General features: G+C 48.4%; 1 protein-coding gene across 1 annotated transcript in view; it reads left to right on the top strand.

The window, feature by feature from the left end:
• The window catches only part of SLC15A5 (solute carrier family 15 member 5), a 435,391-nt gene that overhangs the window by 276,692 nt on the left and 131,663 nt on the right, over window positions 1–27,036 (top strand). The window contains exon 5 of the mRNA XM_069628381.1: window positions 13,117–13,303. Coding sequence (XP_069484482.1) covers window positions 13,117–13,303 — 187 coding nt within the window. The remainder of the gene's footprint in view (window positions 1–13,116; window positions 13,304–27,036) is intronic.

Raw genomic sequence — 27,036 nt, 5'->3', positions numbered from 1 at the left:
TTTACGCCATCATGAAAATCTCATGGTGGCATAAGGCAAAACATTTTTTGAAGGAGGATGGGAAAAGTGCAGCGGAATCGTAACTCCCCTTCCGCTCCCGCCCTGCGCCTTCAGAAACAATTAAAATGCCCCTGAATGCGAATGTAGGCGTTAAGACAGACATAACACCTTTAGGTCTGTGGTTTTTTGCCTTCATTCACGCTCCGGGGACTTCCAAAATGAGTCCCCAAGCACATTTTCACTAGGGACATGTCTACCCCAGTGCTAACACTGTACCCTATTATCCATAGGGCAAATATTGCCCTGGAGCAAAAATGCACTGAAAGATTGTTTTTTGCACGAGGGCAGCATTTTACTCAGGGGGACATTTTAAATTAGATGGTAATTGCATGCAGGGGGCCACCAACACTTGCATGTTGCAGAGTGTAAATGTAAAGAGTAAATGAAGGAAAAATAGACTTTACTCTTCACTTTTACTCGCCAATTTGGGAGCAATAATACACCGGCTGCAAATACGCTTTCCAGACAGTGTTTTATAATGGATTCCAATGGAATCTGCCTGCTCCTTAGCAGGTGCTAATGTGTATTGCATTGGAATTCTTTGGATTTACACCTGCATGAAAATCTCATGCAGGCGTAAAGCCAAATGTTCGCCTGAGACGGAGGAGGAAAGTAAAGCGGAGATGCCATCTCCGGCTTTGCTGCCCTCCTATGCCTCAGGACAGCTGTAAAATGAAGTGGAGCGTAAAAGGAAACCAAACTGCCTTTATGTTTTCATTTTACACTCCACTTCAGTAGAAAAGGAACCCTTAGGGGATCATATTCAGAGTCCCTGTTATTGGTCGGCGGGGACCTGTTATGCTTACACTTTTGTGTAAACTGGTCCCGCCTCCAAATTTGCCCCACTTGCAGGGCGGATTGCAATAGGGGAGTGCAAAAAGGGAGCATACATGCTTGTGCGCTTCCCTTTTGCACTCTGCCATGCAAATGAAGTAAACACTGCCTGCCATGTTACCATGGCAGGCAGCATTTCCAATGGTTTCCTATAGAGTTTGCCTGCTTTTTGATGGTGTAGAAAGCAGGTGGACTCCATAGGAATCCACATCATTTGCACGGCATGAAAATCCATGCTGGCGTAAATGTTGTAGTGTTTGTTTGTATGGTGGAGAGGAAGGGGGTGCCAAAATCCAAAGTTATGATCTGCGCCTCATCTACACCATACAAACACCTGAAAATGAGCTGTGACGTGAAAGGCATAAAAGCCTTACACAAGACTTTTACGCCTTTCATTTACGTTAAGCGCTCATAGAAAATGAGCTCTCAGGGGACCGTAAACGGAAGTGCTAAAGACAGGCGTAACTATGTTACACCTGTCTTAACGCCTCTATTCAATCTCCGGGGCATTTTCATTATTTTTGAAGGCAAAGGGCGAGTTATATCTCCTCCTACCATTTGCCCTCTGCCTTCAAAAACAACCTGGTTTGACCCCAGCATGAGATTTTCAGGTTGTTGTAAAACTAATGTTTTCTAGTGGAATGCACCTCCTTTTTGCTGGTGCAAAAAGCAGGTGGATTTGATTGCGTTCATGGCAGGCGGCATTTACTACATTTGCACTGCGGAGTGTAAAAGAGAAGTTCACAGTGCAAATTACGAAAATTGGCCGCAGGGGGCCCAAATGCAAACGTAAGCGGTGGCCTCCACTCAATAACGTTTTTTAACAAAATGAGCTTCTTACACCCTGCAAAACAACACTTGCACTGCTGGAAAGTTCATGTTATAAGGCATTTTGGTTTGTGATCCTTTTCTAAAATCATAGATGGGGGGATTCATACAAAAAAGCTACAAAGACCTGTATTCAGAAAAGTATGCTCAACAGGAAAAGTGTGTTCGTTTTAAGAGACGCCTGGAATATATCTATTTAGGTGCACATGTGCATTTCAGTGTTCAATGGAGCTTTTAAAAGGTCTCAAAACATGTTATGCATTCATTGTGTTGTGCCTGTGTTCAATGGATGCTTTATTTAGTCGTACTAAAAGATTTTCAGTAGTCCATTAATCTCCAACTGAATCAAAAGAGATGCATTTCTTTGTCAGCATGTTTTAGTGCTCAGTGGTTAGATGTGGAAATGTTATGTGGCAGCAACCTCAATCTTAACCTGAAAGAACCCTTCCGCGGTGTACTCCGGCTGGCTAATCTCATGATGAAGGCCTTGCTTCGGCAACACTCTGAACACGAAATTCCTATGAGTTGTTGAGTTTATTGCTCATATTCTCTTCAAAACATCGTACACATACGGCCAACCTGCCCCATTGGCATGATGGTTCTCTCAGCCAGTTTGTATGCTTTTAAGATCACCCTAACTGTTGAGACCTTGGGCTCAGAAATAAAATGAGAAAAGAAAAACTGCAAGTCCCATAATTCAAAGTAGTATTAGCAAAACAGCCAAGATTGGCTGAAAGTTAGCTTCATGACATCGGTCAGGCATGTGACAGCTCTATTTTTTACCTGGATTTCCAGGACTGATATAAGAGAAGTGATCCCGTGCCAAAATGCAGGCGTGTGAGTTAGAAGGCCTATTGTACATGAACACACTTTTTTTTCAAATTCCTAGGTTCAAAGGCTGGGACTTGGGCTTGAGGTTCACGTCAACTCATCCAGCTATTAAAAGTTTATTGAAACGTATGGGTCGGTAACTTGAGGAGAGCACAGAGCAGAAAACTGCATCAAAGGTCCTTTTAACGTGCAAGTACTAACTACCACAGTACTGGCAAACCCAAACAGCGCTGTGATACAAAGGCAACAATGACATACTCCATCGTTTACTCGAGGTCCTTTGCATTTCGAGAAGAAATAGTTGCTTCGCGTGTAAGCAGCAGTGTATGAGGAGAAGCAGAGTCCAGGGAAGTGGGCAGATCATGACGATTGCTGGGCCTGACCATCTATGTATCTATAGATGTCACCATTGTTGAAGCTCACGGTCGGACTATTTCACTACAACATAAATATTGCGGACATTAGGGTGCAGCGTCACTGTTTTTGAGGATACAACAGAGCTGGTGATTTCCTCTCCTGTTCCTTCTATCCATTCTACCATCAGTAGCATTGGTGTTGCAAATTACTTTACTTCAAAAGTGGACAATCGTTGCTCGTCCTTTCACTGCACAACCGCTTATCCTAATCCTCGCTCCTGCCCTGCTCCTCTTGCTCCTTTCCAGCATGTGACTGACATTTCCTTCACCACTGCCTAACCACGCCAATTCAACTTCTGCTTCCACTGATCATAAGCCCCCCCTCCCCCACCTTATGCTGTCCCATCTGGCTGTTCTTTTTGATTACTCCCTCCCAAAAGGGATATTCTCAGACTATTATAAAAGGGCTGTCATTAGTCCGCTTCTCATCCTCATCTGTGCATCCAGCCATTTTATCTGAGGTATGTGTTATTCCTCTAATGATTTTCCTTTCCTCTCTGCTTGATCAATTCTCCCAAACTCCCCTCTTCTCTATAATCCCAATTGTCCCTTCCCCCACTCACATATGGCGTTCAACCATCTCACAGTAGTGGGGATGCTCTCCTCCTGTCACCCACATGCTTACTCATGGATGTCCCTCTAAACACCCATGAATTTGTTTTACTCTTCTTGGTCGTTATACCACTTTTGATACTGTCGCTTACCCTACACTTTACAAGATTCCAGTCAAAGAGATAGCAATTAGAGAATTTTGAAGCAGTTTCCTTTAGTTCTGAGGGCAGACTCTATTCCGGCAAGCCTACTTTCAGTCTTTCGTGTGACTGCTGAAGAGATCTCCCCATGAGATCAAGTGGCACACAGGTACACAGTGCATTCAAGTCATCCTATGCTGTGAGGAATTTCAACACAGGATCAGGTTCGTACACAGTGACGAGCAAGCTCCATCTGGTTCTGAACTTAAAGGTGGTGCAATATTGTATAACCCAGAAAACATCCCAGGAAACATACAGGATCCTGTCCCTTAACACCCTTATACCCATGATGCTCCAGTAGATTAATTAATGTCTTCGGATAAGAAAGACATCTTTCTGCATGCACCTATACATCCAAGTTCTCGCCAGGTTCTGCACTTCCAACTGCGGTCAGAACATTTTCAGTTCAAGGTGCTTTAGTTTGAGCGAACACCTGCACTAGAATTGTGTACCATTAGTTGACTTGTTGCATGACAGGTGGTTCTGAAGAAGATACCAGGCTGGTGTGTGAAGTTCCCATTGAGGACAGGTTCATGAACAAAGTCTCACATTGTCCTCACAAGAGATTTTCAGTTCACTGTTTATTTGTTTGTTTGTTTGTTTGCTTGTGCATTTATATAGCGCTATGAACCCTCAGATATTTGAAAGCTGCTTATTTCCCACGGTGTGTGGTGCTCATTTATCAACCTCGAAAGGATGAAAGGCTGAGTTTGGCCCTGCCGGGGTTAGAACCTGCATCAGCAGGCTCTGCACAGATGTCAAAGCGAGCACTCTACTCGCTCTGCTATCTGACCGCTTACTGTGACATGGTTTAAGATGTACTGCATGGTTCTTTTACCCCAGGATCACACAATGGCGATCCTTTACTGTGTAGGCCATCTGCTAACAAGACACAGTAAAACAGCCAGGGAATGATATTGAATTTAGTGGTCAATGGTGTCCACTAGGGCAGTCCTTGCTTGTGCCTGCTTCCATCTGAATGCAGCAGCCTGGCACATTCTCGTTTTTTGACTCTCATGAACACGAACCAGGGATGATGGTGTCTCAGGAGGGCAGGATGTGTATAATCTGTTGTATGTCTACTTTCAGTATTTGATATGTGCTACACTGGTATGTCAGTTTCCAGTCATAGTGACAACAGATGGCCGTCATCTGGGTTGTGGTGTGACGTTTGTGCATCAAACGGCTCAGGGTCAATGGCCTCCTGAGGATACAGTCCTCTAACACTCATCTCCCTGAAGGAGTCTGATGGCCATCCTTCAGCATTTCAGATGTGTTAAATGGGCAGCCTATGATCTTTTAAACTGAAAACCAAGTGGTGAATTGGTATGTGAACAATCAGGAGACGCAGTCTCATTCATGGTGATGGTGTCACAAGAAATCTTTGCTTTTACGGAGATAAACCCGTTGAACCAGACAGCATTTTATCTTTGAAGTTGTTGTGTATTCAGTTGAACTTGAATTGCTTCCCTCAGCATGTTGTTAGATTTCTCTCCTTTTGAGGATAGTAGAAGTTGACCACTTTTCCTAGAAGTGAACGAGCGTCTTCCAACTTGCTACCTCTGGCTCTTGTGTTCAAAGGCAGCAGACAAACAGTCCCTTGTACTAGAACGGCCCAAGATGTACTGTATGCGCGCTCTCCCACTACACTCACCCCCAATGTGATGTAGAACACGTTCAAAGTGACAAAGCAAAGGGGACTTTAGTAGTTACATGTCGGCCTCATCGAGCCCCATTGACGAAGAGTTTAGCCATCAACCTGCCTCTTGTTCTTCTGATCTCACCATCTCTACTCACCCGCCCCACTCTATCTCTGCCAGATGTGAGGCATCTTAACAGTGTCTTGGAGATTCAGAGGATACGTCTACAGTAACAGGTTTGGTCAAGAGAAAGCAAAGTGATTGGATGAAGACCTTGGAGGAAAGAAATGAACACTGCCTTATGGGCTCCCTAATTCAAGAAATGAAACCTTGTGGAGTCCTCCCGAAATAGCTAGCCAAAGCTGCTCATGGCTGGAACAGAGATCGATTTCTTCCTTTCAGATTTGATTTGTACCCTACCAACCAACCTTTAAATATCTATGGGAAAGCAGTCGCAAAGGGATGTAGATTTTGTCGGAAGGAAGACACTACGTAATCATTAAAGCATGTGTCATTATTTTGCCACGGTGTAACGGATCTAAGAACCAAACATTTGATAAAAAAGTTTGATTCATATGGGACATTGGATGAGAGGGAGATTTGATCTTTTCTGCTGTGAGGAGAGAGCTTGTCGGCTACCATTCCCCTCTTGCAGTTTTTCAAAGATGTTTTTGACTCGATTAATTAATCCTTTTACTGTTTATTTTCGGACCTTATTCGACACTGCTGAGTAGCATGTAATGTATGATTGCCCGATAAAGGTTTATTTGAAACCATAAATCAATAACATAATAAATAGCCATGTGCATTCGGCAATCCAGAGGATCAGCCTCTATTAAAGGTTTATAATTGATATTGGTCACATTCTTACAGGTGGTGTGCTACCAGCGGGTTATATGATAGGGACTATGGCCCTAACAGCATCCTTGATTTTGGGGGAAGGGAGGACATTTCCTTCTGGGTCATTCTGTTTCCACCTCAGGGCCAGTGGGATGTAATTCGGGATATTAAAGGGGCGCCAGGCACAATTGGCACTGGTGAATTGGCTAGTTTGGGATCTAGGTGAAAATATCAAACCCATTACTGCAAAGCTGAAAATGCAGACGGGTTTTTCCCCAGTTTTGTTACCCCTTTTCTCTGCATATATCTGCGGGGGAGATCCCCGCACCAACCTCAAGTACCCCCCCCCCACATTATATATATATGGTCTGTGATATTTTGTAGCAATACCACTAGAATGTTATTGAGGGAGTTGGAATGCAGGCATCCTGTAGTATACGCTTCTTTACCCTCCTGGGACTTACAGTTTGTCCATACCACCATTCAGAAACCCCATTTTGTTCCACTTGAGGCAGTGCCTCTAGCCGTGTCATCGGCCAATATACTGTGTCTGGAAGCCATACCTTAATCCAGAAGAATAGGCAAAATGGGGGCACTTCTCCTCATAGACACTCTTGCATTATTTTCTTGACAGTGTTGGAATTGTGTCCTGATATAGGCATTATTTCTTCTTCCTTTTTAAAAATCCTTCCTCAGAAGAAGAGGTTAGTGTGTATACTTTTAAGGTGCATTCGGATTTATTTGGCCAGGACCTACTTTTGAGATTGACAGAGTTTCTATTTGGTTCAAGTGGGGCACCAGCAAAAGATAAAGGTTCACCAGTAGCAACACTGAGCAGATGGGATTGGCAAGCTTTGTCTACAGCATATAAATTGAGCATTCAAGGCAACCCAGGATTCCAATTGCCTTCTAGATTCAGGGCGAGAGTGTCATTTTGTCATTTTCCTATTGATTTTCAAAACTTGATCGTTTTTATCCTTCACACGGTCACAATACGCGCCTATGATTGCCTTCTATCTGCGTTAAATCGTGGCGATCTTCCCACTGCAAAGGAATCTCATAATTCCTCTTGTTCCTACACCCTCTCCTTATGTGTGCCCTCATCCTCCTGTCTCCTTCTCCCCATCGTCCTTCCTTAGTCAGTTTCAGTTTGAGATACCTGGATCACCTTTGATCCTTACCTCGTTCCTCTAGTCAACATTATCACTGCTGATGCCTCTCACGTTCAACTCTACAATATCAGTAAAATCCACTTACTGATCACCTTTTATAGTCGAAGGACTGTTCTCCTTAATCTTGTCTTTTTGGCTTGACTGTTGCTCTCACCTTCATGTTACCTTGTCCCCCAACTTTGCTTTTGCTCTGCCAAGTATTTACAATAGCACTGTCAATCTCCCCTCCACCCAACCACCCTCAGCCATACTGATTTCTCTCTTTTTGCTCCATTTATAAGACACTTAAAGTGTGTGTTTTTTAATGACCTTCTCTCTCCGGTTCTTTAATTTCTCTCTCATTATCTTCTTTGTCCCTGCACAACTGCTCGATTTGCCTCTCAATGTTGCTTGGTTGCTGCCGGCCCCAAAGGTTTTCTCCTGCTTCTACTCTTTGTAACTAAATGCCCTCAGCTATGCAATGCCATTCCTCTCTCTCTGCTCCCTCAGCTATGCAATGCTATTCCTCTCTCTCTGTTCCCTCAGCTATGCAATGCCATTCCTCTCTCTCTGTTCCCTCAGCTATGCAATGCCATTCCTCTCTCTCTGCTCCCTCAGCTATGCAATGCTATTCCTCTCTCTCTGTTCCCTCAGCTATGCAATGCCATTCCTCTCTCTCTGTTCCCTCAGCTATGCAATGCCATTCCTCTCTCTCTGTTCCCTCAGCTATGCAATGCCATTCCTCTCTCACTGTTCCCTCAGTGTTGCAATGCCATTCCTCTCTCTCTGTTCCCTCAGCTATGCAATACCATTTCTCTCCCTCTGTTCCCTCAGCTATGCAATACCATTCCTCTCTCTCTGTTCCCTCAGCTATGCAATGCCATTCCTCTCTCTCTGTTCCCTCAGCTATGCAATGCCATTCCTCTCTCTCTGTTCCCTCAGCTATGCAATGCCATTCCTCTCTCACTATTCCCTCAGTGTTGCAATGCCATTCCTCTCTCTCTGTTCCCTCAGCTATGCAATACCATTTCTCTCCCTCTGTTCCCTTATCTATGCAATACCATTCCTCTCTCTCTGTTCCCTCAGCTATGCAATACCATTCCTCTCCCTCTGTTCCCTTAGCTATGCAATACCATTCCTCTCTCTCTGTTCCCTCAGCTATGCAATGCCATTCCTCTCTCTCTGTTCCCTTAGCTATGCAGTGCCATATTCCTCCCTCTCTGTCCCTCAGCTATGCAATGCCATTCCTCTCTCTCTGTTCCCTCAGCTATGCAATACCATTCCTCTCCTTCTGTTCCCTTAGCTATGCAATACCATTCCTCTCTCTCTGTTCCCTCAGCTATGCAATGCCATTCCTCTCTCTCTGTTCCCTCAGCTATGCAATACCATTCCTCTCCCTCTGTTCCCTTATCTATGCAATACCATTCCTCTCTCTCTGTTCCCTCAGCTATGCAATACCATTCCTCTCCCTCTGTTCCCTTAGCTATGCAATACCATTCCTCTCTCTCTGTTCCCTCAGCTATGCAATGCCATTCCTCTCTCTCTGTTCCCTTAGCTATGCAGTGCCATATTCCTCCCTCTCTGTCCCTCAGCTATGCAATGCCATTCCTCTCTCTCTGTTCCCTCAGCTATGCAATACCATTCCTCTCCTTCTGTTCCCTTAGCTATGCAATACCATTCCTCTCTCTCTGTTCCCTCAGCTATGCAATGCCATTCCTCTCTCTCTGTTCCCTCAGCTATGCAATACCATTCCTCTCCCTCTGTTCCCTTAGCTATGCAATACTATTCCTCTCTCTCTCTGTTCCCTCAGCTATGCAATACCATTCCTCTCCCTCTGTTCCCTTAGTTATGCAATACCATTCCTCTCTCTCTGTTCCCTCAGCTATGCAATGCCATTCCTCCCCCTCTGTTCCCTCAGCTATGCAATGCCATATTCCTCCCCCTCTGTTCCCTCAGCTATGCAATGCCATTCCTCTCCCTCTGTTCCCTCAGCTATGCAATGCCATTCCTATCTCTCTGTTCGTTCCTCTACCTTTCTTTCACTATTTCTTTCCTCCATCTGGACACATCTCGGTTATACAAAATTCCCAAATAACTCCCTCATTTTAATTGTAAAGTTCCCTTCTAATACCGCAAAAGAGTGTTCCTTTATAAATGTATTTATGTTTTTGCTTTTCCTAACACGCTATGTAAATAAAAGTAAATAGCTCCATTAAAGAATAAAGGAACATTATTACTCTGTTTGCATACTGTGCCACTCAATATTATACCTATATGATGTACTGTTCAAATGTACCATCGACCCCTGACAAGGCTTTTCTGGCTTTTGACCACTTGGCCTCCGTACCTTGGAGCATAGAAATGCTTAAGGCACCTTTCTCTACCTTAAAAGATATTTAAAAGTAATCATTGAGCATTTAAGTATTTTTCTGAATACCTGCCTGCCTTTTTCCCTTCCTGTCCTTTAATGCCCAGAGTGAGCGGCATATGTTAGAGTCTGCATTAATCTGTGTATTTGCTGTTCAAGGGTGGAATTGCTTAGTGTGTTTAATCAATCGTCTGTGTTTGTGTAAGCTATAAGAATCTTCTTTGGGCATTTCTTTTATTTTGGTAAATACTGTACTAGTGTTGTATGGAGGCTACCATACTGTTTCATACATCTCAAGACAGTATAGCCTGACCTCAGTCCACATCACCAAAAGAGGAGAAAGAATTAAGCCTTTAAGACTGGATCACTGCTGCGCTAGCGGTAGTTCAGGGTTGAGTAGAGTGCTTAGAAGCCATTGCTCACCCCTGTGCTATTGCTGGGCAGTAGTCATTTCGTCACATTGCTGAATTCTGAACCCTCAGGGGTAGTAATGTAGTATAGTGCATTGGTGGAAAGCATAGTTGCAGCACTTTTGATCAATTCTTATTATTGTGAGCCCACCTGCACAGTTCAGTATTACAGCCCATCTGTCAATAACATGGCAGAAATTCAAGGGCAAATCAGAGAATACACCAGTGGGCCACTGAATGTTTCCAAAATGGAAAATAACTGGGCCAAAACAGCTCGTGAGGGAGGTGCATGCCTTAGGTGGTCTGTATTTTGCCCCCCCCCCCCACGTGTACTTTTTGGGAGGTGACTCATTGAACATCCTAGGGCTGCTCCACTGGGACAGCAGGCTTGAATTGCACCCATTTGGGAATCACATGGCTTACTGGCACAGCATAGCCTATCCAGCTCAGGGCTCTACACAAGGGTCGAACTGTACCCATAGAGATGTGAACCCTCGAAACACTGCAAAAGCGGAGTAAGCGTTTAGACACACCATCAGCATTCCACGTGATTTCACATTAGCACCAAACGTGTGGAACTCTCAGTAAGCTGCCAGTGAAACCATATGGTGGAAGGTGTAAGTGTCCCACGGAGCAGGTGCCATGCCTGCCCGGTCTTAAGTCATTCAAGGGTGAAAGCTTTATAGGCTGCTAAGGCCTGGAAATGTCAATCCCCTTAGTGACATAATGTAGCTCAGATAGTTCACATTATAAAACAGTGTTTGCATCGTGATGGAGTATTTACAGTATCCCATCTGATTTCCGCAAGATTGGAATGAATATGGCTTTCACCCCCGCCTCGGCGGGCAGACCTGGCCAGTAATAGCCCACCAGCACAAACCTAGGTAGCCCCGTGCCTCGTCCGATTTCCGCAGGATTGGAATGAATATGGCTTTCACCCCCGCCTCGGCGGGCAGACCTGGCCAGTAATAGCCCACCAGCACAAACCTAGGTAGCCTCGTTCGATTTCAGCAGGATTGTAATGAATATGGCTTTCACCCCAGCGTCGAAGAGCAGACCTGGCCGATAACGGCCCGCCAGCACAAACCTAGCTAGCCACGTGCCTCGTCCGATTCCAGCAGGATTGTAATGAATATGGCTTTCACCTCTGCATCGGCGGGTAGACATGGCCGGTAACGGCCCGCCAGCCCGAACCTAGGTAGCCCTGTGTCTTGTCCGATTTCAGCAGGATTGTAATGAATATGGCTTTCACACGCCCGTCAGCGGGCAGACATTGCCGGTAACGGCCCGCCAGCCCGAACCTAGGTAGCCCTGTGTCTTGTCCGATTTCAGCAGGATTGTAATGAATATGGCCTTCACACGCGCGTCAGCGGGCAGACATGGCCGGTAACGGCCCGCCAGCCCGAACCTAGGTAGCCCTGTGTCTTGTCCGATTTCAGCAAGATTGTAATGAATATGGCTTTCACACGCGCGTTGGCGGGCAGACATGGCCAGTAACGGCCGGCCAGGCCGAACCTAGGTAGCCACGTGCCTCGTCCGATTCCAGCAGGATTGTAATGAATATGGCCTTCACACGCGCGTCAGCGGGCAGACATGGCCGGTAACGGCCCGCCAGCCCGAACCTAGGTAGCCCTGTGTCTTGTCCGATTTCAGCAAGATTGTAATGAATATAGCCTTCACACGCGCGTCAGCGGGCAGACATGGCCGGTAACGGCCCGCCAGCCCGAACCTAGGTAGCCCTGTGTCTTGTCCGATTTCAGCAAGATTGTAATGAATATAGCCTTCACACGCGCGTCAGCGGGCAGACATGGCCGGTAACGGCCCGCCAGCCCGAACCTAGGTAGCCCTGTGTCTTGTCCGATTTCAGCAAGATTGTAATGAATATGGCCTTCACACGCGCGTCAGCGGGCAGACATGGCCGGTAACGTCCCTCCAGCCCAAACCTAGGTAGCCATGTGTCTTGTCCGATTTCAGCAAGATTGTAATGAATATGGCCTTCACACGCGCGACAGCGGGCAGACATGGCCGGTAACATCCCGCCAGCCCGAACCTAGGTAGCCCTCTGTCTTGTCCGATTTCAGCAGGATTGTAATGAATATGGCTTTCACCTCTGCATCGGCGGGTAGACATGGCCGGTAACGGCCCGCCAGCCCGAACCTAGGTAGCCCTGTGTCTTGTCCGATTTCAGCAAGATTGTAATGAATATAGCCTTCACACGCGCGTCAGCGGGCAGACATGGCCGGTAACGGCCCGCCAGGACGAACCTAGGTAGCCCTGTGTCTTGTCCGATTTCAGCAAGATTGTAATGAATATGGCCTTCACACGCGCGTCAGCGGGCAGACATGGCCGGTAACGGCCCGCCAGGACGAACCTAGGTAGCCCTGTGTCTTGTCCGATTTCAGCAAGATTGTAATGAATATGGCCTTCACACGCGCGTCAGCGGGCAGACATGGCCGGTAACGGCCCGCCAGCCCGAACCTAGGTAGCCCTGTGTCTTGTCCGATTTCAGCAGGATTGTAATGAATATGGCCTTCACACGCGCGTCAGCGGGCAGACATGGCCGGTAACGGCCCGCCAGGACGAACCTAGGTAGCCCTGTGTCTTGTCCGATTTCAGCAGGATTGTAATGAATATGGCTTTCACCTCTGCATCGGCGGGTAGACATGGCCGGTAACGGCCCGCCAGCCCGAACCTAGCCTGTGTCTCATCCGATTTCAGCAGGATTGTAATGAATATGCTTTAGCAGATTTCGTGTAAGCATACACGGATAGCAGAAAAAATGAAGACTAATCTCTTTTCATGTTACAGGAAATAAACACTATAATTGTATCAAAGCATTTGGAGTTGTGTACTGTACAATACAAAGGCTCAAGAAGTTTCTTTAATAACTTAAGTATTGCCTTTTTTTTAGCTCTTCACCGCACTGTTTCTTCAGAGGGGCAAAGTCTGATGTGTGAAAATGTCTTTCCTACTTTCTTAAACACAGATCCCATCTGGCTATTATCTCCAGACCATGAATTCCAATTTGAGTCTGAATGGGTTTCTCTTGCCGATAGCGGCCATGAACGTGATAAGCATCCTCCCCCTCCTCGTCCTGGCTCCTGTCCTGGAGGTGATCAACATGTGCCTGTTTGCAAAAGCTGGACGTGGCTTCTCGCCGACAACATACATAAGTACGTAGCGGGAAGCGCTTCATTTTATATTTCAATCAGAAAAAAGTTGTGTTGTTTCTGCTCATGGTGACTGACTATTGGAGGCGTCAGTGATTAACAATTGAAGACATGTGCTATAAACTCACCGTGCTGTCACAATCACTGATAATATCATTGTAAAACAGACTTTGGCAACCAACATGAATATTTTTGTCTGGGCGTATTCTATATGTGGAAACACTTTGCAAACGTTTAATTTGACAAAACTTCACAATAATCGTTGGCAGAAACCAACCAAATGTTCATGCACACAAAAACAGAAGTGGTTGCATTGTATCTAAAAATATGCTAGGGATGGGGCGAGGGGCAGGGAACATCTCCATGGGGAGCGGGCCTTCGGGTGGGAGTGCAACATTTGGGTACCCTACAAATGCTTGTGTCGAAGGTGGCATAAACAGAAACGCAGCTCTATGGCAAACAATCTGGGATGCTACATTGGGTCAATTCAGGAGAAAGGGGCATGCATTATATTTGCCCACTCATGCTATTTAATTCTACCATGCCAAAACATGTGACGGTGGAAGCTTGTTAACAACAGGCAGTGCTCTGGGCAACTGTTCGCAATATCGTTTTTGAGCCTGTCTGTACCATTGCAGAAAGGGACCAGCCATTTGCAAATCAGTCTCTTGCTGCCACCACCAGTGCAGGCTTAATGGATAGGCCATCTCCCTGTGCAAGGAAACACAAGCAACCCCAGACATGTTTCGGCCTTGTGGGGTTTCACTAGCGAAGAGAAGCTTGGTGCCTTATGGTGCAGTGAGCAAGGCAACCATTCCCACATATTAGTCATCGTGCCACCAGTCAGAGCAGTCCAACTCCAGCTGCTATGTTATGCCCCTTTTGCAAGGAAGCACAAGCAACCCCAGACATGTTTCGGCCTTGTGGGGTTTCACCAGCGAAGAGAAGCTTGGTGCCTTATGGTGCAGTGAGCAAGGCAACCATTCCCACATATCAGTCATCGTGCCAGCAGTGAGAGCAGTCCAACTCGAGCTGCTATGCAACGCACGTTTTGCAAGGAACACAAGCAACCGCAGACATGTTTCGCCCTTGTGGGGTTTCACCAGCGAAGAGAAGCTTGGTGCCTTATGCTGCAGTGAACAAGGCAACCATTCCCACATATCGGTCATCGCGCCACCAGTGAGAGCAGTCCAACTCCAGCTGCTATTAAACGCCCCTTTTGCATAGAAACAAAGGCAACCTCAGACATGTTTCGGCCTTGTGGGATTTCACCAGCGAAGAGAAGCTTGGTGCCTTATGCTGCAGTGAGCAAGGCAACCATTCCCACATATCGGTCATCGCGCCACCAGTGAGAGCAGTCCAACTCCAGCAGCTATGAAACGCCCCTTTTGCATAGAAACAAAGGCAACCCCAGACATGTTTCTACCTTGTGAGGCCTCACCCCTGGTGCACAACTGTGTTCCCGATGGTGCAGTGAACAAGGTACCCATCCCTAGCCATGCCCTCTCTCATATCGGGAGACAAACTATAGTCAGTGCTGAAAGGAAGGTTTTGAATAGCCTAGAGACCCAAGCTACACTTCACTGATGGTGCCCATCGCGGCCGGGTGAAACATGCCTTAAGTTGCTTGTTTTCTCGGGTAGAGTGGATCCGACCTAACCATTCCGGCTCAGCTTTCCCTTTTGAGTTGGAACCAACCCTTATTTGCATATGGTCTTTTTAACCTTTGTAATGGCAGGCAGACTAAACAACAAGCTGGTCCGATAGATAGCACAGCAAGTAGAGCGCTCACATCTGTGCAGAGCCTGCTGATGCAGGTTAAAATCCGGGCAGGGCCAAACTCAGCCTTTCATCCTTCCGAGGTCGATAAATGAGCACCACACACTGTGGGTAATAAGCCGCACTCAGATACCTGAGGGTTCATAGCGCTATATACATGCTAAATCATTTTAATTATTATTATTATTTAACAACTGAATCCAGAGTTGCCCAGTGCAATTACCAGCGGTTGAGATTAATTCCAAGCCTTTTGTTTTCGTTTATTTCTAACGTAGGCCCCATTCCAAATGCCATGAATTCCCAGCATCCCCCTATGCAATGGCACCATATGCCTGCAAATACATGGGGGTTCAGTTCAGCTGCATCAGGTGATTCTGCAGATTTCAGAGCCCTTTACATCTGTGCATGCTGTACCTGGTTTTGTGGGCCGCCTAATTCAAGTCACAGTCCGTCAAAATGCCTTGAAGTGGAAGGGGGTGGCGAAGGTGGACGCTCTTAAACATATACCCTGCGCCTGCTCAAGGTACTGCATGTCGTGGAGATGTCAAGGGGAGTCACTGCAGGAAAGCACGCGGAGACAGGCAGACTTCACAACGAGTTGCAACTTGCAAGTGGTGATACAGCAAAGGAGTGTGCCGAGGGGCGCTGGAACAGCCTGAGGCAAGTCCGAGGGCAGAATTCATTATTCATATGGCTATATCCTGGGGACATTTTCGACGCTGACAAGGTATGTGGTACCCATCACTATGGCTGTGGGCAGGGGGTAGGGGTAGATGGTCTCTCAGACCAGGGAAAGGCAGATCACAATACATCGTAAAACGCTAAAGAGATTGGAAATAACTAAACCTTCCACCCAACCATTTCTGGACTTTCCTGTCTAACCAGCCCCCCAGATAAGGGGCCTAGTGCCACAGGAGGAAACCCTTCCATTAAAACTGCCTGATCTGAAGATGTAAAACTAAACATAGTGCCACAGGAGGAAACTCTTCCATTAAAACTGCCTGATCTGAAGAGGTAAAACTAAACATAGTGCCACAGGAGGAAACTCTTCCATTAAAACTGCCTGATCTGAAGAGGTAAAACTAAACATAGTGCCACAGGAGGAAACACTTCCATTAAAACTGCCTGATCTGAAGAGGTAAAACTAAACATAGTGCCACAGGAGGAAACCCTTCCATTAAAACTGCCTGATCTGAAGATGTAAAACTAAACATAGTGCCACAGGAGGAAACCCTTCCATTAAAACTGCCTGATCTGAAGAGGTAAAACTAAACATAGTGCCACAGGAGGAAACTCTTCCATTAAAACTGCCTGATCTGAAGAGGTAAAACTAAACATAGTGCCACAGGAGGAAACTCTTCCATTAAAACTGCCTGATCGGAAGAGGTAAAACTAAACATAGTGCCACAGGAGGAAACTCTTCCATTAAAACTGCCTGATCTGAAGAGGTAAAACTAAACATAGTGCCACAGTAAGAAACTCTTCCATTAAAACTGCCTGATCGGAAGAGGTAAAACTAAACATAGTGCCACAGGAGGAAACTCTTCCATTAAAACTGCCTGATCGGAAGAGGTAAAACTAAACATAGTGCCACAGGAGGAAACGCTTCCATTAAAACTGCCTGATCGGAAGAGGTAAAACTAAACATAGTGCCACAGGAGGAAACTCTTCCATTAAAACTGCCTGATCTGAAGAGGTTAAACAAAACAAGGTAAAACTAAACATACTGCCACAGGAGGAAACTCTTCCATTAAAACTGCCTGGTCTGAAATGTGCAGGAATACTTTGTGCAAAGAAATATTCATGACAAAACATATCTATTTTACAGTTAGAATCAATCTTACTCGATATTAAAATACTCCCGTTGGGAACGAGACTTACTTTTTTACTCCCTAAATATTCATTTTACTCCCAATTTTAAAAAAGTAGGGAGTTAAATACTCTCACTTGAAAATCTTATCTGGAGAACTGTGTCCAACCGTTGTCAGACATTCTTTAAGATAACTGTTGCAGCAAAACGGGCCTACCCTTCAGGAAGAGGGACGGGCATAGCAAGATGGAAGGTGTCCATGCTACATTGAGAACAAGCATGGCAGCTATGGAAGACCAACTATGGGCCTCACGTGGCTGACAATGAAGAAACTGCAGAGAACTCTGGCGTCTCAATGATCATTACTTGGCTAAAGGGGTCCGGCTTTCTCGTTCAGCTGTTCTGTGAGGCAGGAATGCAGAGTTTTCTTTGCTGCTGCTGGTGATGCAGGGGTCATAGTAATATTTTATTTCATAGATGCGACTTTCAAAAAGAGAAGAAAGCGTATAAGAAATGTGGCTTGCTCATTTGTGCGGCCAATCCTTGCTTGGAAAAGCCCTTAGAACTGTAGGCAAAAAGATCAAGAGAGAAGGCCGCATTCAAGGAATCACAACCCACCTCCACCTTGATAGAAAACCAAGGTTGAGCAAGGAATTCTGCTAATAGGCACTGCCCACCAGAGATGGCTGGAGCCTTTGTAGACGCTTCCCCAAATGGCGGAACTCTGCGATGTGCATAACTTTGCACACTAGAAGTGCTGTTTTGAGCTGCTCCAGAATCTACTGCAGGGGGCTGCAACCTGCATCTCTCCAGATGTCTTGGACCACAAATCCCATGAGCCCTCACCTCCATTGCTGATGCTGTTTAGGGCTGATGGGCGTAGTTGACCAAAACATCTGAAGAGCTAAAGGCTGCAGACCCCGGATCCACTGCAACTGCGAGCTCTGAGGCCATGGACAATGTGAGTAATATTCATGAATCCATAAGCCAACTTCAGCATTTGAGTAGCCGTGGATTTCACATGCCTGACCCGCCAGAGTAAGGGTATGAAAAGTTGCCACCTATGATATTGGCAGCACCAAAGCTACTATGAGGAGAAAGTATATAATTGATTAAGTTAGAAGTGGCAACCCGTTTTTAATTGGAATACCTGCTAGAAAAGTTCTATTAGCCTTCAATTAGAGGATACATTCTGGAAAGAAACAGGAAGGTTGCTGCTAAAGGATTAGAAAGTAGAATTCTTAGAGACGTATATGGCCCTCATTACAAGTAGGGTGGCCCGGAAATAAGGGTGCCGCTAGCAACGTACTGGCACCCTTTCTGGACCACCATACTACGAGAATTCAGGCAGGGGTGTATATCCCCCAGCAGGTCTGACCTGCCCAGAAATCAGGCCCTCAACGGCATGTCCCTAACTGAAGCCCTGACACCATTTGCAATGGTGCTGGTGCTGCACAGGCACTGGTAGCAACGGTGCCGGTGCTTCATTGTCCCCATTCCGCCGCCACTTGTGATATCCCGGAGGCACTGGGAGTTTAGGTGGCAGAATCGGGACTTTAGGAGTTACAGGGCTGGCGGCAACCCGCTGGTGCTACCGGCGGGTTGCCGCCAACCTCATAATGAGGTCCATAGTTTTGCCTAGAGATGAAGATGGAAATCGTTTACATGATGACGTTTACATTCTCCAGCATGGGGTCTGGCATGGATTCACATGCTCATGAATATTCCCCATCGTCTGGCTGGGAATCCTCGGTAAAGAAAAAATCAGTATCAGTTTCGTTTCTGATCTGTCTTTCTCAGTAGTAACCAATCACTGATCTCTGGGTCATACTGCCCCAGCCAATGACTGCCCTCTCCCTAAGCCCTGCCTCTGGCAGCCATCCTCAGATTTTTACCGCACGCTCAAGTGTTGGGAGTCCTCGTGTTTAGCTCTCGAGTTTTTTACTGCGTGTTCACGTTTTTTCAGGAGATTTTCTCATTTTTTCGGTTTAATTGAGCCTCAAGCTCCACCGTTTCTACTTCCGATAACGGGGACCCGTTTCGGAATTCTTCTACGCCCCTCAAGGGTGAAGTTTTCGTCGAGTTTACACTTCTTGGAGGATTCCGGAAGATCTGCGGCCTACCTCAACGGACATGGCCCAGGACAAAGGGTGCTCGACGCCCGGATCCAAGCTGTTCAGGAACTGCCCTGGATGCGGATTATATAACGTTTTCAAGGAGGACCAGCATTCGCGATGTCCCTACTGCCTCCATGAGGACAAGACGCACGTGGAGAAGGACTGTGCGTTCTGCAAGAACCTTTCGGAACGGACCAAACAAGATCGTCGTTCCCGCCTCGCCACCTGGCTGGAGAAGGGCACAGCAATTGAGAAGGCGAAGAAGAAGTCTGAGCGGGCTTCTAAGTCCTTTGAGGGTGACCCGGCGACGGCGGCCCAACAGAAGACCAAGCACCGCGAGTCCGCGGGCTCTGGGAGCGCTGAAAGGTCGGGCTCTTCGGTTGCCAAGCAGGGCACTACTTCCCCGGCACGTTCGACCACGAGCCAGCGCTCTGGTTCGGGGAAGAGGAAGTCCAAGAACCTGGGTAGGCCGCTGGAGCGGACCCGGTCGAGATTACCACGGACCCCAACGGAGGATCCAGAACCAGGCCTGTCGAGAAACCCTCCGAACAAGCGGAGGAGAGTCCACCCCACTCCGCCCTTCGTGCACGCGAGTCCGGCGGACCCGTCATCCCCCTCGCCAGCATCTGGGACGAGGGGTTTGCTGTCCTCAAGAACCCTGCCACGACACCCGCCAAGAGGGACAGGTACGAGAAGAAGTACCGAGTCCCCTATGCCGCCCCCTTGTGCCTCAGGGACCAGCCCACGCCAGACTCGGTCGTCTCGGCAGCGGCAAAGAAGAAGGCAGCGGGCGCGGCGTCTTCAACTTCCACTTCCCCGCCGGACAGCGAGGGTAAGAAGTTGGACTCTATGGGACGACGAGTCATCTCGTCAGCGGCGACGACGATTAAGGCGGCCAATGCCTTAGCGATCGTGGCCCACTACGACAGGGAGCTCTGGTTCAAGATAGCTCCCCTGCTAGATTTCCTGCCTGATGACAAAAGGACGGAGGCCCTAGAAATTCTGCAGGAGGGCGAGGTGGCGTCGGAACACGCCATTACGGTGGCAACGGACATTGCCGATACCGGATTTCGCCAACTGGGCAACGGAGTTTGCCTCCGACGACGAGGATGGCTCAAGGTGACAGACTTTCGCCAGGACGTCCAGGCCAGAGTGTTGGACATGCCGTTCGACGGCAACAACCTCTTTGGTAAGGCGGTGGATGAGTCTCTACAGGCCATCAAGACCGACTCGGCGACGGCCCGGGCCCTTGGGGTGCTTCAGCAGAGACGGCCCTTTCGGAGCTCTGGACGCAGACAGGGTGCCTCCAAAGGATCCAGCGGTGGCTCCTCCACCTACCGCCAGGCGGCCCACTCCTATTCCCAGGAGGCCTACAGAGGTTGCGGCAAGCAAGGGGGTTCCCGCCGTCGTTGCCAAGGAGGCCAAGGAGGCAAGGCCGCTTCCAAGCAAGACTGACCCGGCCGGGTGGTCGGGCCCCCACCGAAGTACCCCAGTGGGAGGCCGACTGACGAAGTTCGTCAGGGTGTGGGAGTCCATTTCCACCGATCGTTGGGTGTTGGAAACCCTGGCCAACGGGCACTCGCTGGAATTCCTAAAGAAGTGCCCTCGCATTCCTCCCATGGCCAGGAAGGAGAATCACCTCCCTCAACTGCTGTTGGAGGTAAAGGCAATGCTCAAGAAAGGTGCCATCGAGCTCGTCCCCAGGAGGCTCCGGGGCTCCGGAGTATACTCAAGGTACTTCCTCATCAGGAAGAAGACAGGCAGTTGGCGCCCCATCCTAGACCTGCGTCGGTTAAACAAATACATCAAGGCACAGAAATTCAGGATGGTCACCCTCCAGCATGTACTGGGACAGCTGGAGGAAGGCGACTTCCTATCTTCGCTGGACCTGGAGGATGCTTACTTCCACATCCCCATTCTAAAAAGGCACAGGAAGTTCTTCAGGTTCGTGATTCAAGGACGCCACTACCAATTCAGAGCCCTACAGTTCGGATTAAAGTCGGCACACAGGGTTTTCACCAAGTGCCTGGCACCAGTGGCGGCGCGAGTGCGCCTGCAGGGGATCCACGTCTACCCCTACCTGGACAACTGGCTAATCCGGGCAAGGTCAAGGGAACTCGCCGTCGATCATATGGCGAGGACCGTCCGGTTGCTCACGGAGCTGTGGTTCTCCATCAACTACCCCAAATCCCACCTGGTTCCGTCGCAAGTAGCACTGTTTTTGGGGGCGAAGCTCGATACAGTGGAGCAATTGGCCTCCCCTTCAGAGGAGAGGACCAAAACCATCCTGGGCAAGGTACAGCGACTGTTAGCCACGGACGTGGCCAGGGTGAGGTCCATCAAGTCCCTTCTCGGGATGATGTCCTCATGCATCTACCTTGTACCCCTTTGCAGACTTCGGATGCGTCTGCTACAGGAGTTCCTCGACGCCCGCTGGTTTCAGGCGGGGGGCTGCTTCGAGGACAGGATCCCCCTCGACGAGGAGTTCCGTCGGGCGATCCTATGGTGGGGCACCAGGGCTCACCTCACGACGGGCACGGACTTTCAAACCCCGGCGTTTCAGGAGAAGGTGACTACGGACGCCTCTCTGGAGGGTTGGGGGGCCCACACCGGAGATCTCCACGCAAGAGGCCTTTGGCTCCCGGAGGAGAGGTCTCTTCACATCAACATCTTGGAGCTCCGTGCAGTGTTCTGGGCGCTCAAGTCGTTCCTCCTGTCCCTCAAGGACAAAGTGATGAGGATCTTCACCGACAACACCACCACGATGTTCTACATACGGAAGCAGGGAGGCACCAGATCCCCAGCCCTATCCAAGGAGGCCCAGGATCTGTGGCACTGGGACGTCGCCCACGGGATGTTTCTGGTTCCCTTCCACCTGGCAGGAATAAAAAACACCATCGCCGACTCACTCAGCAGGGAGCTGCGCTCGTGCCACGAGTGGGAACTGCGCCAGAATCAAGTGGATCGACTATTCCAACGATGGGGCAAACCCCAGATCGAGCCGAGGAGCATGGGCGATGCTTTCTCATTCCCTCCATTGCCGTTGCTGCTCCGCCTCATCAGCCAGCTCAAGAAGTCCAGGTGCAGGATGATCCTCGTCGCACCGGCGTGGCCGAGGCAGGTCTGGTTCCCGGACCTTCTGGACTTGTCAACGTCCCCGCCAGTCAGGCTGCTGGCGGACGCGGATCTTCTCTCCCGAGAAGGAGGCGCCATTCTACACCACGACCCACAGTCGCTGAACTTGCAGGCCTGGCTCCTGCAGCGCTAGAGTTTGGAGGGTACGATATCCCGGCTGATTGCAGAGAGGTTCTTGCAAAGGCCAGGGCGTCCTCAACTCTCAAGTGCTACGGTCATAAATGGAAGAGGTTCTCTGTCTGGTGCCGTGCACAGAAGATTAACCCTCTGCAGATTACGGCCCCTCAAGTGCTGCTGTACTTACTGTTGCTGGCCAAAGCAGGACTGGCCCACGCCGCCATAAAAATACATCTGGCTGCCATCTCCCGATATACCAGGACTACGGGACGGGCGTCCTTGTGGTCTCATCGCCTGGTAAAGGAATTTATGAAGGGACTATTCCGTTCATTCCCGCCGGTGAAGGCTCCTGCCCCGGCGTGGGAACTTAATGTGGTGCTGACCAGGCTCATGGGAGCCCCATTTGAGCCTATGCATTTGGCGCCCTTGAAGTTCCTGTCATGGAAGACAGCGTTCCTCGTGGCCATCACCTCTGCACAACGAGTGGGAGAGATTCAGGCCCTATCTTGCAAGCCTCCATACTTGACTTTTCATGACACAAGGGTAGTGCTTAGGACGCACCCCTCCTTCATGCCCAAGGTGCTGTCTGACTTCCACCTCAACGAGCCCTTGGTGTTACCAGTTTTCTTCCTGTCGCCTTCGTTGCCGGCCGAGAGGACTTTGCACTCGCTGGATGTAGCTAGAGCGCTGAAGTTCTACCTGGACCGCACAAAGAGTTTTCGGAAGACGTCACAGCTATTCGTGAACTTTGGGTCTGTGAATCAAGGGAAGGCTCTCTCGAAGAGTTCCATTTCCAGATGGCTCTCCGGCTGCATCATGCATTGTCACCTGTTGGCAAAACGACCGCTGCCCGGCCGTCCGAGAGCCCATTCGACCAGAGCGAGCGCTGCTACCACGGCGTTCCTGTCTGGTGTGCCCCTGCTGGACATCTGCAGGGCTGCTACGTGGAGGTCGACGCACACCTTTACAAGATTCTACTGCATCGATCGGGACTCCAGGGAGGAGTCCAGGGTCGGCCAAGCAGTGCTGCGCAACCTGTTCGCTTAAGGTGAGCCTGCTGAGGAGGTAAGAGATGCTTAATGTTGAGTTGTTGTATTGCTTAATGTTGAGCCTGTTGCCACCTCCCGTGGTTGTGCATGTGTATACTGCTATGTATTCTTTTATTCATGAGCATGTGAATCCATGCCAGACCCCATGCTGGAGAAGGAACAAGTTACTTACCTGTAACTGTTGTTCTCCAGCATGGGTCTGGCATGGATTCACATGCGAACCCTCCCACCTACCCCTCTGCGGCTCTTCACTTGGTCATACTGCCACTTGGCGTGCTACCAAATCTGAGGATGGCTGGCAGAGGCAGGGCTTAGGGAGAGGGCAGTCATTGGCTGGGGGCGGTATGACCCAGAGATCAGTGATTGGTTACTACTAAGAAAGACAGATCAGAAACGAAACTATTACTGTTTTTTTCTTTACCGAGGATTCCCAGCCTGACGACGGGGAATATTCATGAGCATGTGAATCCATGCCACACCCATGCTGTAGAACAACAGTTACAGGTAAGTAACTTGTTCCTTAACTGCAATGAATTCATGTACATAGTTGCAGGGCTACATGCTCTTATGAAGTGGAGGCTGAGCTGAAGTAATTAAAAATCTATAATTCCGGCGAGATGGGGACAGTGTACATGGAGTTAATTCCCAAAAAATAATTTGTTTCTCTTCTAATGAAACATCTTTTGCACGCTTATTTCCTTTGACACTGTACCCACAACAAATGGGCCAGTTACTTACATGAGACCCTGTGTGCCTCTGGGGAGGCTCTTGACACCTCTCTCCTGCTGAGGAATGGCTTCTTGATAGGGCCTGCAAACTGTCTATTTAAAAGGGGAACTGCAGGGCAAAGAGGGAAACAGCGTAGATGGGATAATCACCAGAGACTATTTGATCGGACAGAGACAGGAGACGGTGGGGAATTTAGTGTTGGGAGCAGGCAAATAACTCTGAAAAAAAGGCCTCCGCCATCTTGGAAAATACTCGGGCATCACTCCGTTGTAAGCTCACCTGGCTTCCGGTAGATCTTCAACACTGGTATGACAAAGCAAGGGAGAGAACACTTATTGAAATACCAGGGATAGGCTCCTGAAAATGAACCAATCCCCATTACCCAGCCCTCAACCTTTTGAGTTGAAGGTGTTGGTGAAAACGCACAATTTCGTTTTGGGTGGCTGAGAGTCTATTGAAGTTAGGGGAAAGATACGGAGCTGGGCAGGTTAGTGGACACTTTCTTGGAGAGTGGCATCCGCCAAAAGCGTGTGAGTTGAGGGGTATGCAGTTTGGCATTTCACTTTTTAAGGAATGGGAACCCCTCATTCTGTTGAATCAGCGGCAAATCATTGAATCTAAAATAATCTTATTGGAACTAAGGGCTTCATCAGAAATTAGGCGGTTTCCCAGCAGTAAATCTGCCGGGATACCGCCAAACGTATTTACTTTTACTGCAGCTTGGTCCGCGGCTTTTAGCGCTGATCCCAAGTTGCGGTGGCGGTGTAAATCCCCATTTCTTTTGAGTACATAGGACTCAATGGGGCATTTTGGGTGCAATTACCGTGGCCGTAATTGCACTGCGGTAATAGTGCTGAAAATGGGGGGAAAGTCGGCGCATTTACCTCCAGCTCAGAGCTGGCAGTGAATTCTCTTGACTTTCCCCTCAACTTGCAGTTTGGAAGTGCAGTAATGTGGTGGGGTGGGTGGTCATAATTTCGAAAAAAAAATGTCGACAGACAAAAATGTCGACAAAAAAATGTCGAAAAAAAAAATTTCGACTTTCGTTTTTTTTAATTATATATTTATTTTAGGGGTTCGGGAGTTAAAAAAAAGGAAAAATTTAAAAAAAAATTAAAAAAGGGAGGTTGGAGGGGAACCCCCCCATTTTAAAAAAAAATGCATTGAAAAAAAAAGTCGACATTTTTTTTTTCGACATTTTTTTTTCAATATTTTGACTTTCGACATTTTTGTTGTCGAAATTATCACTGTAAACCATGTGGCGGTAATAGTGTTACATCAAAGAAGAACGAACACGCAAAAATATACATTAGTGTGTTACTGCAGTGACACTTCCCATTAATAGTGAATGCAGTGAGTTTTTTCAGAATTTTTACACTTTTATAACGCTCTTTATACCGGTGACAAGTCTAAGTGCGGGACCACGATTCGAACCTGTGTTGCTCCAGTAGGCTTGCTTCCAAGACATCCTCCAGGCAGAGAATGGCTGTATTCACATTTCCAAGAACCGCATTTTTGAATACTTTTAAAATGATGATCAATAAACACAAGGTAGCATTGAATTAATAACACAGAAAACATTTAAGAATGTGTTTGTACCATGTAAAATACTTCACCAACGTTTCCGTAAATCATCTTTAAAATTCTTCTATGGTACCTTAACTTTGAACATTTTGTTTGAAAACGCCTTCTCCTTAGCCGCTTTAATAATGTTTATAGCCTCATCTTTTCAACTGGGCTGTTTAAAATTCACGCTGCACCCTGCGGCATTCGGCGCAGTTAGTGCGGTAAAGCATTGGTGGTAGCCTGACTAGATTTAGCCTAATTAATACTGTTATTGAACCTTAGGATGCGAGGAGTGTGCAATCCAGTGCGTGGTAATTATCCAGGTTTTTAAATAACATCAAATAAAGGGGACATTATGCCTTTCCTTAGAGAGGGTAGGAAATTAGGACGAGCACTCGGCTGCATCCTCGGAGAAAGGCAATTCCATTCAAGAGACGCGGAATTCTTAATGTGCAAATAACTGCGTTATGCTCCTTAGATAGTCGTAGCTTCTTCTTGACTGCAGCCCATGTCAATCCAGATCTTTCTGGCGTGTCCTTTTTGCAATACATTTAAACCATGTTGCATTGTAGTTATCCACACAGGATTTAAGACCCTGGGCTTGCATTAAATGTAACATCTTTCCCATCTCCTCCCTCACTCTCCTCCACTCGCAGACACACGCTGGGTGCCGTCCCCATCGGCACCTTCTCTGCCCCCCCCTGTCAGGTTGCCCACATCGTTGTGTGGGCGGGCCTCCGTTGGGGCCCAAAGGACATGACGTCCCGGACGTGACGTCAGGGGAAGGGGAGGAACGGGGGTAGGTTCGGCAGTTCCGCCGATGTGTTCATTAAAGAAGGTTGCAACATACCCCGGCTCCCGCGTATCATTGCAGCGCAGGCAGGGCCTCCCGTGGGGACGCTTCAGAGAGAAGCGGAACCCTAACACGGGCGATGAGCGGGCACGGACTCCCGCTGGCGCCGTGCTGAGGTCTGCGGTCGAGCAGTACAGCGCGTCGGCGCGCCTCGGGTGCGGCGAGCGACTCTGCACGCCCCTCCTCCCGCGTGTCAAAGGCCCGGGAACAGCACACGGGCACCCCGCGCTCACGGGAGCGCTGATTCTGTGTGGCCCCACCTCCCGCGTGACAAGGGCCCAAGGACAACACACAGGCACCCCGCGCGAAGGAGTGCAGGCACACCCTGTGAGACCGGCGAACGGGAGATTAGCGCGCGGAGGAAGCCGTCCTCTCGTGCCACATTATAAATCACGACCTCCCTCCCACGAGCGGTGTGAGACCGCGCAGGCCAGGAAAACAAGGCCGCACTGCAATAAAGGTGAGTGGAGGAAGAAGGTCCCCCACACGCAGCAGCAGCGCTGCCAGAGCTGCCCAATCCCAGTCACAGGCGCCACAGTCATCCACGGGCACACGGGCTCATCACAGCAACGCAACCATGT

Source organism: Ambystoma mexicanum, chromosome 12, assembly GCF_040938575.1.
Source record: "Ambystoma mexicanum isolate Mex_15411 chromosome 12, UKY_AmexF1_1, whole genome shotgun sequence".
In the NCBI taxonomy this organism is placed as follows: domain Eukaryota; kingdom Metazoa; phylum Chordata; class Amphibia; order Caudata; family Ambystomatidae; genus Ambystoma; species Ambystoma mexicanum.
Note: the sequence above shows the minus strand (reverse complement) of the source record. Positions and strands in the feature narration are given on the sequence as shown.